The 15,922-nt window shown below is 35.8% G+C and overlaps 1 protein-coding gene across 2 annotated transcripts; it reads left to right on the top strand.

Annotated features, from left to right (window-relative positions):
- The first annotated feature begins 223 nt into the window (after positions 1-223).
- On the top strand, positions 224-10,461 carry LOC107464857 (protein PHYTOCHROME-DEPENDENT LATE-FLOWERING). 2 transcript variants are annotated; one of them, XR_001587204.3, is made up of 13 exons: positions 224-642; positions 1,313-1,391; positions 1,468-1,532; positions 1,646-1,723; positions 2,518-2,598; positions 3,072-3,233; positions 3,320-3,418; positions 3,500-4,854; positions 5,151-5,371; positions 5,466-5,614; positions 8,290-8,328; positions 8,412-10,086; positions 10,172-10,461. XR_001587204.3 is itself a non-coding variant. In XM_016083809.3 (12 exons), exons 1-12 carry the CDS (start codon positions 517-519, stop codon positions 9,864-9,866), a joined length of 3,909 nt encoding a protein of 1,302 aa, XP_015939295.1. In that variant the 5' UTR covers positions 224-516; the 3' UTR covers positions 9,867-10,461. The 2 variants fall into 2 exon arrangements, 1 of the variants encoding a protein (XP_015939295.1); XM_016083809.3 differs by having other exon boundaries at positions 8,412-10,461.
- The last annotated feature ends 5,461 nt before the right edge of the window (positions 10,462-15,922 follow it).

Here is a 15,922-nt window from a genome sequence, read left to right as displayed (position 1 = left end):
TTATATTCAATTAATTAATATATAATATTAAATAGTATGATATTTAATCACAAAAAAATAATATAATACTTAAATATCTAATTAAATTAATTAATTAATATAATTAATTTATCGTAATGGATTGTATTTAATAAGTTAAAAAATACTCATCAGTTTTATGTAAAAATTTGATATTTATATATTATAATAGATATAATACATAGATAGAATAGATAATTGATTTGCTAAACCAAACAAACCTTGACCAAGACCACTGCGCCATGCCGGCATCCGATGTAGGAGAAAACCGGAACCCAAGCAAAATGGCGCAAAACCCACGAACATGAACTCGTTTAGGACGCTCGCGTCCTTCGCAGTTCGCAAAAGTAAATAATATGCTATGAGTCGATAACTTAAGTCAATTTCTCTCCCGAATTTCTTCGGATACAAGTTTTTCTCCCTCCCTCTTTTAGATTTTAGGGTTTCATTATCTTCTCGATCCGCAAGCAAAATTCGGTTCTCCCAAGCAGGACGATCATGGGGGTTTCCTTCAAAGTTTCAAAGACTGGCACTAGGTTTCGCTCCAAGCCCCTTCCCGCTCATCCCGCACCTTCCAGCGATGGCACCTCCCAGAATTCAATGTCAATTTCCCGCGAGCCACAGGTACGCCAATGCCGTTTTACTTCATTCTCCAATTTCACTTTCGATTCGAGATATTTTCTTGGTGGAGCTTACCGTTGAAGCTTGCTGAAGCTTGAACCAGTTTTACTTTATAACTGAAATCTCTCTTCACTTCAATTGTATTCCAAACAATAGAGCGAAAATTTCCGTCACATTTTATTTCATTCTACTAGACATAAAAACCGAAGGTGTCTCTTCCCCCTATCGAAAACGTTTCACTGATTTTTATTTTCTACCTTGCTTTGTATCTTGAGAGAGCTAAACTGGTAGACGTGGAAATCATGTTGGTTCCGTTGATATTTGTGGTAGTATTCAGGTTTTAAAATATGTGGAAGTTAGAAAGAAATTGTATTGGTCTAGAAGGCTTTTCGAAGTGTTAAAAATAAACGAAAGTGTTAAAAATAAAGGAACTCTAATACACTGAGCTGTTTGTATGTAATTTCAATTTTGGGGACGGGTTATAAGATGAAAATTGATGTAGGTTTTCTGCATTAGAATTATCATATTGGATGGGTTGGTTCTAATTTTTCTTCAGCAAGAACATGACATCCTCGAGGTTTTTCTTATTTTGCAATTGGCCAGCATGTTATCTGAATTTCATATAGATATTTGTTGAATCTCTTTCTTATTGCAATGTATCATTTTTATACAGAGTGATCTCTCCGTGGCTGGCAAAAACTTGGGTCAGATGTCTACTTTGTCCATTCCATCTGAACCTCTTTCATTAGCAGGTAAGTCTTGAAATCGAATTGGCCGCCTAACTTGTGTATGAATACTGAATGCTGTGGGGCTTTCATGTTTTCACAGATGCGGAAGCTTCTTTCACGTTGAACCTGTTCCCAGATGGTTATTCTATTAGAAAACCCTTCGAGGTTTGTGTAAGCAACAGTCAATATTTTGTGAATGTTGAAGGAATATCCTGAAATAAAGAAAGTATTATAACATGACTTGTATGTTTCTGAAGTAGTGATTGGTGAATTTTCAGAATGAGATAGCAAACCATGCTAAGTATCAAGATTTTCCCAAGCATCCATATGATAGGTCATCTGAAAGCCTTTTCTTGGTAAGTCTCGCAAATCTATGATATTCTAGTTCATTCAGTTTTGGCAGTACCGTTTAAAGAATTGCAATTGAGCATGGCATTAAACAATGTATAATACGCAATGCTATCTGTACATCTGAAAGTTTCATACTAAGCTTTTGATTTACTTAAATCCAAAAGCATTGCATTTTTGGGATTTCAACCTTAGATCAATTTCATTTGACTAGGTTTGTTGGGTTTGGTAGTAGAGAAGGGGAGAGATTTTAGTGGCACTATGCAGTTTTCACCACTATTTGGACTATGCATAATGCACACACCTTCAATGACATTTTTTTTTGACAAGCATGATTTCTGGTATGTGATTAGACACCCAACATCTATTTGGTGTAAATCTCATGATTTCTATAGGGGACTTTTCCTTGCAAATATGTTGAGCTTGGAAAGCTATGCTTTATTGATAAATCCTTTTGTTTTTGTATAGTGCAACCCTTATCCGCAATTTGTATTATTGTTCTCCTCGTATTAATGAAATTTCACTGTTTTATGAAAAAAACTAAGAAAAGTTGTTGACTGCTAGGGACTTGGTTTCTTGTTTCTACCTCCTGTGCATTTGGTTTCTGGAATTTTGAAATAAAATAGAGCCAGAGTCCAGAGACTATGCTACTTGTCTGGGCACTTTTGTTAAGTTATTAGCCTAAGATTCATTGTCTTATTCATCATTATAATTTCTTAATTCTGTTAGTTTTGGCTTGTCTACTTGCTTCAACCATTTATGCACTTAAACATTTTCTTTCTCATTAATGGTATATTTGCAGGCTATAGAGTCAGGCCACTTACCTGCAGACATTCTGGATGATATACCTGTCAAATATGTTGATGGAGCACTTATATGTGAGGTGTGTTGTTTCATTGTTTGTATACTTTCCTTTGCTGGCAATATTTAAATTCCTATCATTTTCTTATAAAAAATCTTTTAAGGGGACACACGTTTCTTCTTGGCAATAGAACATTTTATGAAGAATTGAGACCTCAAGTTCACAGATTCAAGCCGTGGAATCAGCTGCTGATGCATTTATCAGGATATGCTGCCTGCGTTACACTTTTTGGGTGCGGTCCTTCCCTAGACCCTATGTAACGTGGGTTGCTTGTGCATCGGGCTGTGTTTTTTTATAGAACAGTTTACAGTGATTATGGTTAAAAGATGAGGTGGTTATTAATACCTTGAGGAGCTCTTTCATAACGATACCACCTCTTCTTGGCATTCCTTCCTTCAATTAAGGACAATTTGTTATGCTCTTTTTGCTTTCTTTCCTTTCTCTTATTTGATCAATTTGAAATTCAGCTTTGTATTATTTCTGTAACTTCTCAGGTGCGTGATTTTCGAAGATGTGCTTCAGAAAACGGGGCTGGTGTTGTGTCCACTGACATGTCTCCTGTTGTTAATAAAGTATGCCTCAAGATGTCATTAGAGAATATTGTGAAGGACATCCCATCTATCACTGATAAGTCTTGGACATATGGTGATCTAATGGTGAGTATTGTTAACCATTCAATGAACAATTCCCATTAGTTTTTCATTTCGTGTGTGTTGATATTACCTCATCTTTTCCACAATAGGAAGTTGAATCGAAGATACTGAAAGCTGTACAACCGAAACTTCATCTAGATCCTACTCCAAAGCTAGATCGGCTGTGTGAAAGTAGAGCTCCCACAAAGGTATAAATAAGATATGTTCTCCATCGACTAACTTATTATGTACTGATATGCATTATAGTGATGGTGAGCTTGATGTTGCAGCTTAATTTGAATCTGGGCACTTTGCGGAGAAAACGATTAAGGCATATGCCAGAGTTTGCTGTTACTTCTAATAATGAAATCCATGGTAGGAATGTATGCACGGAAATAATGCCTGAAAGCTCAAATAGCAGGTTGGGTGATTCAGGTATCGTTGCGTCTAATGCCATTTTGCAGCAGACCCTTGAAAATCCAGCAACGCAAAATTTTAATCCACAAATTGCTATGGCCTTGAGACCCAAGACTTTCATACCAGATTCCTCTGTCCCAGGATTTTCTATGTTGTCTAATCAATCAAGGTATCAAATGGCATCTGCTGCTATTAATCAATCTGGGGCATCTCCTGCTTCACAGGATCCCATGATTTCATATGCTGATAATACAAACGCAAATGCCTCTATTCATGCAAAACGGGATAGTCAACATGGACAAACATCACCTTTATCCAATCTTGCAAAAAGAATGAGGCATTCTTCCGCAGGTGTTGACACAATGCAACAGCAGCCAGTTAGCACACATTCTGAAGCTCTTCAAGGATCGGATATGACCTGGCAGAATCCATTATTGCCACAACAAGCAATGACCAGAGGTATTCAGTATGTGAGCAGTGGTAATCAGAAATTTTCCCAGAAGGTATTTGAAGGGGTGCTGAATCAAGATCAGGGGGCTGTTCATTTGGCTTCTGGTCAGCATGGTATCAGATTAGTTGCAAAGGAAGAACAGTTTGAAATGGATAAATTAGATGGCACAGAAATGAACCGCAGTATGCAAATGGAGACAAGCAATCTAGATTCCCAACAGTTGCTGCTTCAGCAACGGTTGCCACAGGCATTCATGAGACCGAATTTCCCTCAGACAACCTGGAATACTATGGGTCAGCATATGGAGAAAGAAGCGAAAAAAGAGGACCAGGTTGTTCAGAAAAGGAAGTCAATACAGAGTCCTCGTTTATCTAGTGGGGCATTACCTCATTCGCCATTATCTTCAAAATCAGGAGAACTTTCGAATGGTTCAGTTGGACCAAGTTTTGGACAATCTGCAATGACAGCTGTAGCTGGTGCATCACAAAAGGAGAAGATATCAATGGCTTCAGTTCCTGCTGCTGTTGGAACACCACCTTTGACTTCTAATGCTAACGATTCTGCACAAAGACAACACCAGGCACAACTGGCTGCCAAACGGAGATCTAATTCCCTTCCCAAGACCCCAGCAATGAATGGAGTTGGTTCTCCGGCTAGTGTTGGTAATGGGGTTCCATTGAATGCAAATAGTCCTGCAGTTGGTACCCCTGCTATGGTTGATCAAGGTCTTCAAAATATGCTTGAAAGGTTCTCAAAAATTGAACTGGTCACAACAAGGTATAACGAGTGAAATTTTAAAACTGCATCTCCATATTATTTCCATAATCCCACAGTTGTGATTTTCCATATACCATTTGTTTCTGTACTAGGTATTTTGTGGTGGTTATGAAATTTAATTTTTACCATTTTAATCAAGCACTATTTTCCCACATCCTTAGAAGTTAGCATATTACTTCTTTAATCAGATACAGTTTATCTTAGTCTGTGCTAGAGTGCCACTACTTTTCAGAGTGAAATTTTCAGATTATTATTTCTTTCGTTTCTCTTATGTATAGCATATGGACTTATGGCAGGCTTCAACTGAACTTAAAGAAGAACAAGTCTGATGATTATCCCATAAGAAAGCAGAATACATATTCACCTCAGCATTTGTCAGCTTTTCTTGCCAATCCAAACAATAATGAAGGATTGATAGAGGAAACAAGTTCTTTGTCAAAGTCGCTTATAGGTGGAAGTATGAATGTGTGCAAAATGAGAGCTTTAAGTTTCTGCTTGCCGGAGCGTGTACTCCAAGGTTTGTTTTGTTGAAGTTTTGGAAGTTATATAGTCGTGTGTGTGTGCATATATAAATTTCGTTCTTTTGTCTGAAATTCCACTCTCTTCTTCAGGAAATGTTGTCTCTTTAGTTCCCAGGTTACGAATTAGGATGATAATGGCTGAGAAGCCATCTGATGGTACCGTGGCTATGCATTATGGGGACATTGATGAGGGGGATTTCCTAGCCTCAGAGGAACATCTCCCCACATTACCCAACACTGTAAGTTTAATGTTGTATGTAATATGTGTTATTAGAAACCTAGTAATTTCACTGAAAAAGCAGAGTTATGTAACTAAAAAAGAAGGAAACTGTAAACTGTCAGCTGAATCAGATAGTACAGAGCAGTAGAAGATAGAAGATATAGCAGGGAAATAAGATAACACTGAAGATAGAAGGAAAGGGGTTGAATGGTATCAGTGTGATATAATTCTTTCCTGGGGTAAATCGCCAAAAATACACCTGAATAATTTTGTCGCTGGCAAAAATGTACTCGAATTTTGTTATCGACAAAAATACCCTCAAATAATTTAAAAACACGACAAAAATACCTAACATTAAATATGTATTTTCAAAAAATGTTTTAGAGGTTGAATTTTGATGCGGTTTTTTGCAAGTATGAGAAGAAAAATGAGATATTTTTATCCTTAAAATTTAGTGATTTTCATATATATATATATACTTAGCGAAAAATCACCAAATTTTAAGGATAAAAATATTTCATTTTTCTACTCATGCTTGCAAAGAACCGCATCAAAATTCAATCTCTAAAGCATTTTTTGAGAAATACATATTTAATGTTGGGTATTTTTGTCGCGTTTTAAAATTATTTGAGGGCTTTTTTGTCGATAGTAAAATTCGGGTGCATTTTTGTCAGCGCCAAAATGATTCGAGTGCATTTTTGGTAGTTTACCCTTCTTTCCTGATATGTTGTTGTTGAATGTAGAAATTGCAGAAAAAGAAAGAGGTAGGTAGGATTTAAGAGGCTACCACGCCATGGGGTCTTGTTCTATATAAATTCCTGAATGAGTCCTCTCTAATTCTTCTACTCTCTTAAATAGACACTCAATTTTCTCTTTTCTAACAGAATTGTTCACGACACATGGATTCTCTCCACTCTCCTACCAGCTGTCTTATTGTTACACAGCTGGTTCCACTTGATTCTCTCCCTTGTTACTCTTTCTTATGCTTCCTGCTGTAAATAAAAGGCAGTGGAGGTATTTTATCATTTTTGGCATTCAACCTTCTCTTTCTCTTCATTTGGGTACTTAACAAAAGCAAAGAAACCTTGATAATACTGCCGTCTGCTGATCCTCCCTGCTCAAATAGACCCAAAGCATTGACTAAATTCTGGAAGCCTTCCTTCTTTCCCCTTGTCTGCTCGGTACCTTTCTGAGTTTGCAACATCATTTAACTGAACGAGCTAGGGTCTCTTGTGCAATTGCTGCTGTTATCAACATCTTGTTTACTGCATAACATCAACATTTTTATCTTGTCTATTTTTGTGGATTACTTTAGTTATTATGTTTATGATCTTTGTTTAGTATCCTTTGTTAGGGTTGCAATGCCCCCTGCAACCAGAGATAAGTTCTTCTTGACTTGTGTTGCTGGTTTTACGAGAAAGGATGCCAAATCATTGGGTTGTGTTGGGTGATCTTGGGATAGTGTGCTTTCTTTTGACATAAAATTCATGATACTTTTAGGGGGAATTTTCCTTGTAGACATAGGAGAGATTAGAAAACTACAATTCATTGAGAGGTTTCTCTTTTGCTTATGCTCTTTCAGAGAGTGTCTCTTTCATTTCATCTTGTAGTTGTTCCTGGGGTTCTTACTACCCCCATGGCCCCATTTGGATTTTTATTTTCCATTTATATTATACACCGTTCTCATCTGTATCATCTTTCCTCTTGCATAATTCCCCCATTTGCTTGGAATTTCAACTTCTGTAATGTGAATGATAGGAGTCCTCTGATCCAATACTTGTTTTGTGCATTCTTGATGATGTTTCTTTTACTCCGAACCCAGACAAAAGGGTCTCTTGAGGCATTTCCTATTTTTACATTTAAATTCGATTTGGGAATGGAAAGCTCCCCTTAAGGTCAAACCCTTTTTTGGGCTACTGTGCTCAACAGAATTAATATGTTGCAGGTTCAAAGGCCACACAAGGCCATCTCCCCTGATGTGTGTGTGTAATGTGTGTGAGGCAAATTCAGAATCAATGCACATCTATTTCTGTCCTATGGCTGTTTATGTTTGGAATACTTTGTTTAATATTTTTGGTGCATGCTGGATCTCTAGATTAGTTATGTTGAATGGTTTGTTGGGTTTGGGAATAGCAGAGGCAAAATCTGTGGCAATGCACAATTTATGCAACAGTCTGCAGTATTTGGTTGGAGTGCAATTCGCATACACTCAATGACAGATTTTCTAAGAAACAAGTTTTATGGTATAGGATTAGACGATTAACATCTAATTGATGTAAAGCTCATGTTTTTTATTTTAGAGGAATTTTCATCTTAGACATGATGAGAGATTTGAGAATGATGCTTTATAGATGAACTCGTCTTGTTTGGCTGCTGTATGAGAACCACTTATCCTCTTATTTTTTTTACCATCCATGTTAATGAATTATACTTTTACAAAAAAAAAAAAAGAAATATAGGCCCCTCTCCTTTCTCATCATTGGCTGCAGAACATGTTTTATTCATCCTCTAAAGCCTATATTTTGTCTGTAGTTATGGATGAACTTGGTCATGGTCCACAATGTCCCTACCTTTATGAGACTTAATGAACTATCAGCCATTTCTTCTATTCGAATTTGAATTCTCTCCTATTTAATATAATGAATGTATCTCTCAAATTTATCACACTTAACTTTTCATTACCTTTTGGATCAGCATTGTGCGGATTTGCTTGCAAAACAGTTCTGCTCCCAGGTACTTTTCACTGACTGAGCTGGAACCATATGAAAGAATGTCTGTCATTTTCTGATATTTTAATTTTAATATGCACACTGCAGATGGCACGTGAAGGATATATGAAGGAAGATGACCGAATCCAAATCATGCCAAACCGGGTAAACTTTCAAGCAGGAAGTCAATCTAGTGTACCTCCGAATAACTCTGTAGTTGAAATGCAGCAATATGGAGACCCAACTATTGGTCAATCATCCAATGAATTTGCAAAACCGGCTAGTAACAGTAATGCCTCTTTAAACTTACCTCAGAATCTTGTGGCAAACCCAAGGATGCTACCACCTGGAAACCCTCAGGCCTTACAGATGTCACAAGGACTTCTCTCTGGTGTTTCAATGGCACCAAGACCACAGCAGCTGGAGGCACAAGCACTACAGCAGCAGCAACAGCAGCTACAACAGCACACCCTCATTCAACAGCAGAATCCTCAATTCCAGAGGTCTATGATTCTAGGAACAAATCAATTTCCACACTTAAATGCAATTGGCCAGAACTCCAACATATCATTGGGTAATCACATGCTCAGCAAGTCTTCACCTCTACAAATTCAGATGTTACAGCAGCAACAGCAACAGAACCAACAGCCGCAAATGCAAAGGAAAATGGTGGGATTGGGAACAACTGTGGGTTTGGGTAACATGAGAAATAACATAGTTGGGCTTGGACCCATGGGTAATCCTATGGGAATGGGAGTGGGTCGAGGTATAGGAGGAACTGGAATCTCTGCACCAATGACATCCATTTCTAGCATGGGAAATATGGGTCAGAGCCCAATGAATCTTAATCCAGCCTCAAATATTTCGAATGCAATAAGCCAACGGTTAAGGTCTGGAAGTATTACTCCGTCACAGGCTGAAATGTTGGCATCGAAGCTTCGAATGACACATAATGGAAGCATGTTAGGGTCTCCTCAGTCTAGCATAGCTGGCATGTCAGGCTCCAGACAAATTCACCCTGGTTCTGCTGGTCTTATGTTGGGTCAATCTCTGAGTAGGAGTATGAATACACTTCCACGAGCTGTCGGACCTATGGGTCCACCTAAGCTGATGGCAGCAGGGATGAATCTTTATATGAATCAGCAGCAGCAGCAACTTCAACCCCAACAGCAGCAGCAACAGCAACAGCAGTTGCAAGCACAACAGCAAACGCAGCAACTACAACAGCAACTTCAGCAACAATTACAGCAGCAACAAGAAACAAGTTCGCAATTGCAGGCAGTTGTTTCACCTCCACAGGTAAGCTCACCATCTACGATGGGAGTTCCATCACTGAATCAACAAACTCAGCAGCAAGCAAGCCCACAGCAAATGAGTCAACGAACTCCAATGAGCCCACAGCAGATGAGCTCAGGGGCAATTCATGCTTTGAGTGCTGGCAATCCAGAAGCTTGTCCAGCTAGTCCACAGTTGAGCTCACAGACGCTAGGGTCTGTCAGCAGTATAGCAAACTCACCTATGGACATGCAAGGTGTTAACAAGAGCAATTCTGTCCACAGTTGAAGCTCCCTAAACCTTGGGTTGGGTCTTGATCAATGCTGCTGCTGCAACTGAGTTATGCGGAAAGTGTATTAAAGCAAGAGAAGGGAGTAAATTATTTGGGCAACGAAATGTATTTTGACCGAGTCACAAGATTGAAACAGAGTATATAAACTCATGAAGCTTACGGTGTGCTAATTGGAAGTTACTTCAGAAGGATTGACATATTAACATATTGTCAACTGTAAGTAGTTTCTTATTTTCCACTGCACGTATGAAATTGATAGCCCTTTAAAATACTCTCATGAACAGAAATTTTCCATATTTAGGCCAATGTTTGTTCAGACGTCTGCCCACGTTTCGGAGTGCATTATCAGCTTACAGTTTCTGGTACAGGAATGTGCCTCTTGCACAGTTGCTGGGCTCCCTGTGCATGCATTTTAGTGTTAAGAAAAAATATTTCACCAGTCTTTGGGTTGGTGGATTGCCCAGCCTCATGTTTAAATTTGATGTAAACTAGCCGATTCATGGAAACGTCTTACAGTTTATGCTTACTGTTGTCGGCTTGATTGTTTGATTATTATTTTTTGGTTAGAATAAAGTTTAATACTATGGTTCATATTGAAGATATTATAAATATAAAATAAAAAAGTGTAAATAGGAAACACTAATATTAATATTCACTATAATTAATATTTTAATATAATGAATAAATAAGAAAGTGTAAATAGGAAACACTAATATTAATATTCACTACAATTATATATATATATAGGTAATATAAAGAAAGAGAAAATTGTTATTGATGGTTTCTATTCTTGTCTCAGAACTTGTCTTTTATTTATACGCGTACATGGTTATTATTTTCAAATTTTATTAAATATAACTTCTCTTAAAAATTTGACCCTTATGGAAAATAGGCATTCACGTCAGGTTATCTTATCACAATACTTTTTGGATGACTATTTAAGATTATGTTTTATTAAAACTTTATTAAAGGAAAAAAAATTTAGTGAAAAGAAAAAAAAGTACAATACCAGTTAAAAATTTTGTCAACAAAAATTAATGAAAAAAAAATCTCACCAAGAGAAAAAGAGTACATTCTCTCTTTTTTGTCATCATTATTTAATATCTCGAAATCGGCACATCTCAATTTGATGTACCAATCTTTTAAAAGAAGATTTTGGGAGTAATTTTGTAAATAAATCTGTCAGATTATTACTTGAGTGGATCTGTTGGATATCAATTGTCCTTTGATTTTAAAGATCACGAGTGAAAAAGAATTTGGGAGAAATATGCTTTGTTCTATCACCTTTGATGTATCTACTTTTAAGTTGAGCAATGTATGCTGTATTATCTTCAAATAGGACAGTTGGAGCTATCTTATGATTAATCAGTTTACATGATGATAGAATATATTGGATCAAACTTTTGAGCCAAAAATATTCGCGACTTGCTTCATGTATTGCTAGTATTTCAGCATGATTAGAGGAGGTTGCTGCTATCGTTTGTTTCTGGACATCCATGATATAACTGTACCACCATATATGAATAGGTATCCTGTTTGAGATCTCCTTTTGTGTGGATAAGACAAGTATTCTGCATTTGTATAGCTAACTAGTTGTGACTTGGATCCATATTGATAAAACAATCCCATATCAACCGTTCCATGAAGATATCGAAAAATTTGTTTGATTTCATTCCAATGTCTTCTCGTTGGAGAAGAACTATACCTTGCTAGTAAATTTACCGCAAATGATATGTCAGGTCATGTGTTATTAGCAAGATACATTAGATTTCCAATGGCACTAAGATATGGTACTTTAAGAATAAAGATATCTTCATTTTCTTTTTTAGGACGAAATTGATCCTTTTCCACATCCAAGGACCTTACGATTATTGGAGTACTTAATAGATGTGACTTATCCATATAAAATCACTTCAAGATCTTTTCTGTGTATGTTGATGAATAAAAATTCCATTTTTTGTATGTTCGATCTGCAGGGCGAAACAAAATTAGTCTTTCCAAAATCTTTCATCTCAAACTCTTTTTTTAGAGTTTGGAATCTCTTCAAGAGTTTTAATGATATTTAAATCATCATCGTACACAACAATTATAATAAATCCAGATGCATATTTCTTTATGAAAACACATGGGCAGATATCATCATTCTTGAATCCGTTTTTGGTCAGATACTCAATAAGACGATTATACCACATTCGTCCAGATTGCTTTAGACCATATAAACATCTTTGCAATTTAATTTAGTATTAACCCCTGCAAATATTCATTGGATGGTTTAAACATCTTTAGTCCTTCAGGGACTTTCATATAGATATCATGATCTAACGATCCGTATAAATAGATTGTTACCACATCCATTAAATGCATATGTAATTTATGATATGCGAATAAGCTAACCAAATAACGCAATGTTATTGCATCTACTATAAGGAATATGTTTCTTCATAATCTATATCGGGCCTTTGTGAAAAATCTTGTGCCATAAGTCGAGTTGTATAGCATATAACTTTATTTTGTTTTTTCACAAATACCCATCTGTATCCAACAGATTTTACATCTTCTAGTGTACGGATTACAGGTTCAAAGACTTCACGTTTTGCAAGTGAGTCTAACTCAGCCTTTATGGCTTCTTCCCATTTTAGCCAATCATTCATTTGTCAACATTCTTCGACTGTTCTTTGCCCAAGATCCTTACTTTTATGCATGATATTTAATGCCACATTATATGCAAATATTTCGTTGACAATTTTCTTATTTTGGTCCTATTTTTCTCCTGTAAAGACATAATTTATTGAGATCTCGTCATTTTCACAATTTCCAGGTACCTGAACGTCTTTTGGCGTTAAAATTACATTAGAATTTTGGACAACTGCAGATGTATTTACTATGTTTTTTTCAATAGGAATAGTATTTACCTCTTTTCTTTTCTGAAGATTTTTGTCTTTGGAACCGACAGGTCTACCATGCTTCTGGCGTGAATTTGTTTCAGTGGCCACTTGTCCAATAGGGACATCAATTCGAATTGGGACATTTTTCGCTGGTATATAAGATTTGGTTATCCTCTTTGTATCAAAAAATGCATCAGGCAATACATTTGCTATTCTTTGTAAATGTATAATCTTTTAAACTTCTAGTTCACATTGCCCTAATCGATGATCTAAATGCATCAATGATGATGTATTCCAATTAAGTTCCTTTTTAGAAAGCTTATTCTCTCCCCCTAATGTTAGAAATTTTGATTCATCAAAATGACAATTTGCAAATCTGACTTTAAATACATCTTCAGTTTGTATCTCAATATACCTCACTATAGAGGGAGAATTATATCCAACATATATTCCCAATTTTCTTTGGGGTCCCATTTTAGTGCGAGAAGATGGTAATAAGTGATTCTGCTAACCAATTTTGTGTGTGAATATGAGCTACTTGATGTTCAATGCTTATTCTGTTAGCCATACAATAAGTATAAAAAACTTGGAAAGTAAATTCACCAGCATTATCAAGATGAATTAATGTGATTGGATTTTCTGGAAAATGTGCTTTTAATCGAATAATTTGAGCAAGCAATCTCGCAAATGTCAGGTTGTGAGAAGACAATAAGCACACATGTGACCATCTTGAAGATGCATCTATTAAGATCATAAAATATCTAAAAGATCTATATGGTAGATGAATAGGTCCACATATATCAACTTGAATCCTTTCTAGGAATTTAGGAGACTCAAATCCAATCTTTACTAGTGATGGCCTTAAAATTAACTTTCCTTGAGAACATGCATCACAACAAAATTCACTAGATTTAAGAATCTTCTGGTTCTTTAGTGAATGTCCATGGAAGTTTTCAATAATTCTCCGTATCATGGTTGTTCTCGGATGACCCAATCGATCATGCCAAGTTATGAATTTATTTGGGCTAGTAAACTTCTGGTTTACAATGGCATGTGATTCAATTGCACTAATTCTAGTATAATACAACCAAGATGAAAGTGATGGTAACTTTTCTAATATAACATTTTTAATTTAATCATGAGTTGTGATACATAAGTACTCATGATTTTCCTCATTTAGTGTTTCAATATAATATCCATTTCGGCGAATATATTTGAAGCCCAATAAGTTCCTTAGAGACTTAGTAGACAATAGTGTATTATTTTCCGAAGCCTTCTATCACATTGCCTGAGTCAATAATAGTATTAACATATTCTTCTTTTGCTCTTCTGGAGCCTTCTATCACATTGGCTGAGTCAATAATAGTATTAACATATTCTTCTTTTGGCACAAGATAAATAAAATATATATTACTTTTGAGAATATTATGTGAACTTGCACTATCCGCAAGGCAAACATCTTCACTATATGTCTTTGCCATTTTCTTCAAAGACAAATAATAAAATAAGTAGAAGTATATGCGCAAAAAATTATTTTCTTGATTATTTTTCTAAGAAATAATGTACATAGTATCATATACTAAAAATTTTATTATTGTTATTTTAGAACATCACACATTTAGTAATTTTGAAGTTCATAAATATTTTATTATACATCATACTTAAAATTCAGATGAATAGAAAATAAAACTTAACAATAAGTTTCTTACATTATTTATTTACAAAAATTCTTAACAATCCTACATATTAAACTATTTTATCATTGATCAAATGACCAATAATTTTTTTAGGATCCTCAAAGAAATCAAATACATGATAATGAGTGGTGAAATTTTCAGCATAATTTGAAACAAAATTCGTCTCCTTTTCTTTGTCGTCTTTTTTCAAAGATGCTTGATAAAGATCAACTAGGTGCCTTGGGGTACGACAGGTACTCGACCAATGGCCCTTTCCACTACAACGGAAATATTTATCATCTGTTGATTTATTTTGCCCAATGTTTCTTTCTTTATGCCACTTCTGGTGAGATCTTTTCTTGTGAGCACAATTGTTCTTCCTTCTATAATTTTTGTTGTTGCCAAAACCTTACCATTTACTTCTTCTGTGGTTATGATTTGTCGCATTTACTTCAGAAAATGGGGCGGTGCCAACTGAGAGCGCTTCATGATTTTTTAAGAGCAACTCATTGTTGCGTTCAGCAACAAGAAGACAAGAAATTAGCTCGGAATATTTTTTAAATCATTTTTCTCGATACTACTACTGCAGGAGCACATTCGAGGCATGGAAGATCGAAAAAGTTTTCTCTAACAAGTCATTATCAATTATCTTTTCCCCACATAATTTCATTCGTGAGGTGATTCGAAACATTGATGAATTATATTTATTTATGGATTTAAAATCCTGTCGACGCAAGTGCGTCCATTCATATCAGGCTTGAGGAAGTTCACCGTCTTTTGATGATTATACCTTTCTTCAAGATCTTTTCACAGATCTGCTGGATCTTTAATGTGAGATATTCATTTTTCAATCCTTCGTCAAGATGACGACGAAGGAAGATCATGGCTTTGGTTTTATCCTTTTGGGATGTATTATTTTCAGCCCTAATGGTATCTCCAAGATCTATTGAATCAAGATGGATTTCAGCATCTAGTATCCATGATAAATAGTTATTTTCAGATATATCAAGAGCATTAAATTCAAGATGAAAAAGTTTCGACATAATAAAAATTTGTTACCTGAGTTTTCCTAAAATTTGATCAGCGTCTCGTTGGTGGACGAAATTGTGATCCTCAAAGTTGGTCTCTTTGTATTTGTATGAAATCAAAAATACCCCAAAGAGATCATGGTGTGATAAATTGGGATCTTAATAATCCCTGGTGTGATCATAACTCCGTTCAACTTAACCAGCAAGTGTACTGGGTCATCCAAGTAATACCTTACGTGAGTAAGGGTCGATCCCACAGAGATTGTTGGTATGAAGCAAGCTATGGTCACCTTGTAAATCTCAGTTAGGCAGATTAAATTGGTTTATGATGAGTTCAAAAATTAATAATAAATAGAAAATAAAAGGGATAGAAATACTTATGTAAATCAATAGTGGAAATTTCAGATAGGCGTATGGAGATGCTGTGCTCCTCTTGAATCTCTACTTTCTTATTACATTCATC

Source organism: Arachis duranensis, chromosome 9, assembly GCF_000817695.3.
Source record: "Arachis duranensis cultivar V14167 chromosome 9, aradu.V14167.gnm2.J7QH, whole genome shotgun sequence".
Lineage (NCBI taxonomy): Eukaryota > Viridiplantae > Streptophyta > Magnoliopsida > Fabales > Fabaceae > Arachis > Arachis duranensis.
The sequence above is the reverse complement of the archived record's forward strand: the minus strand, read 5'-3'. Positions and strand labels throughout refer to the sequence as shown.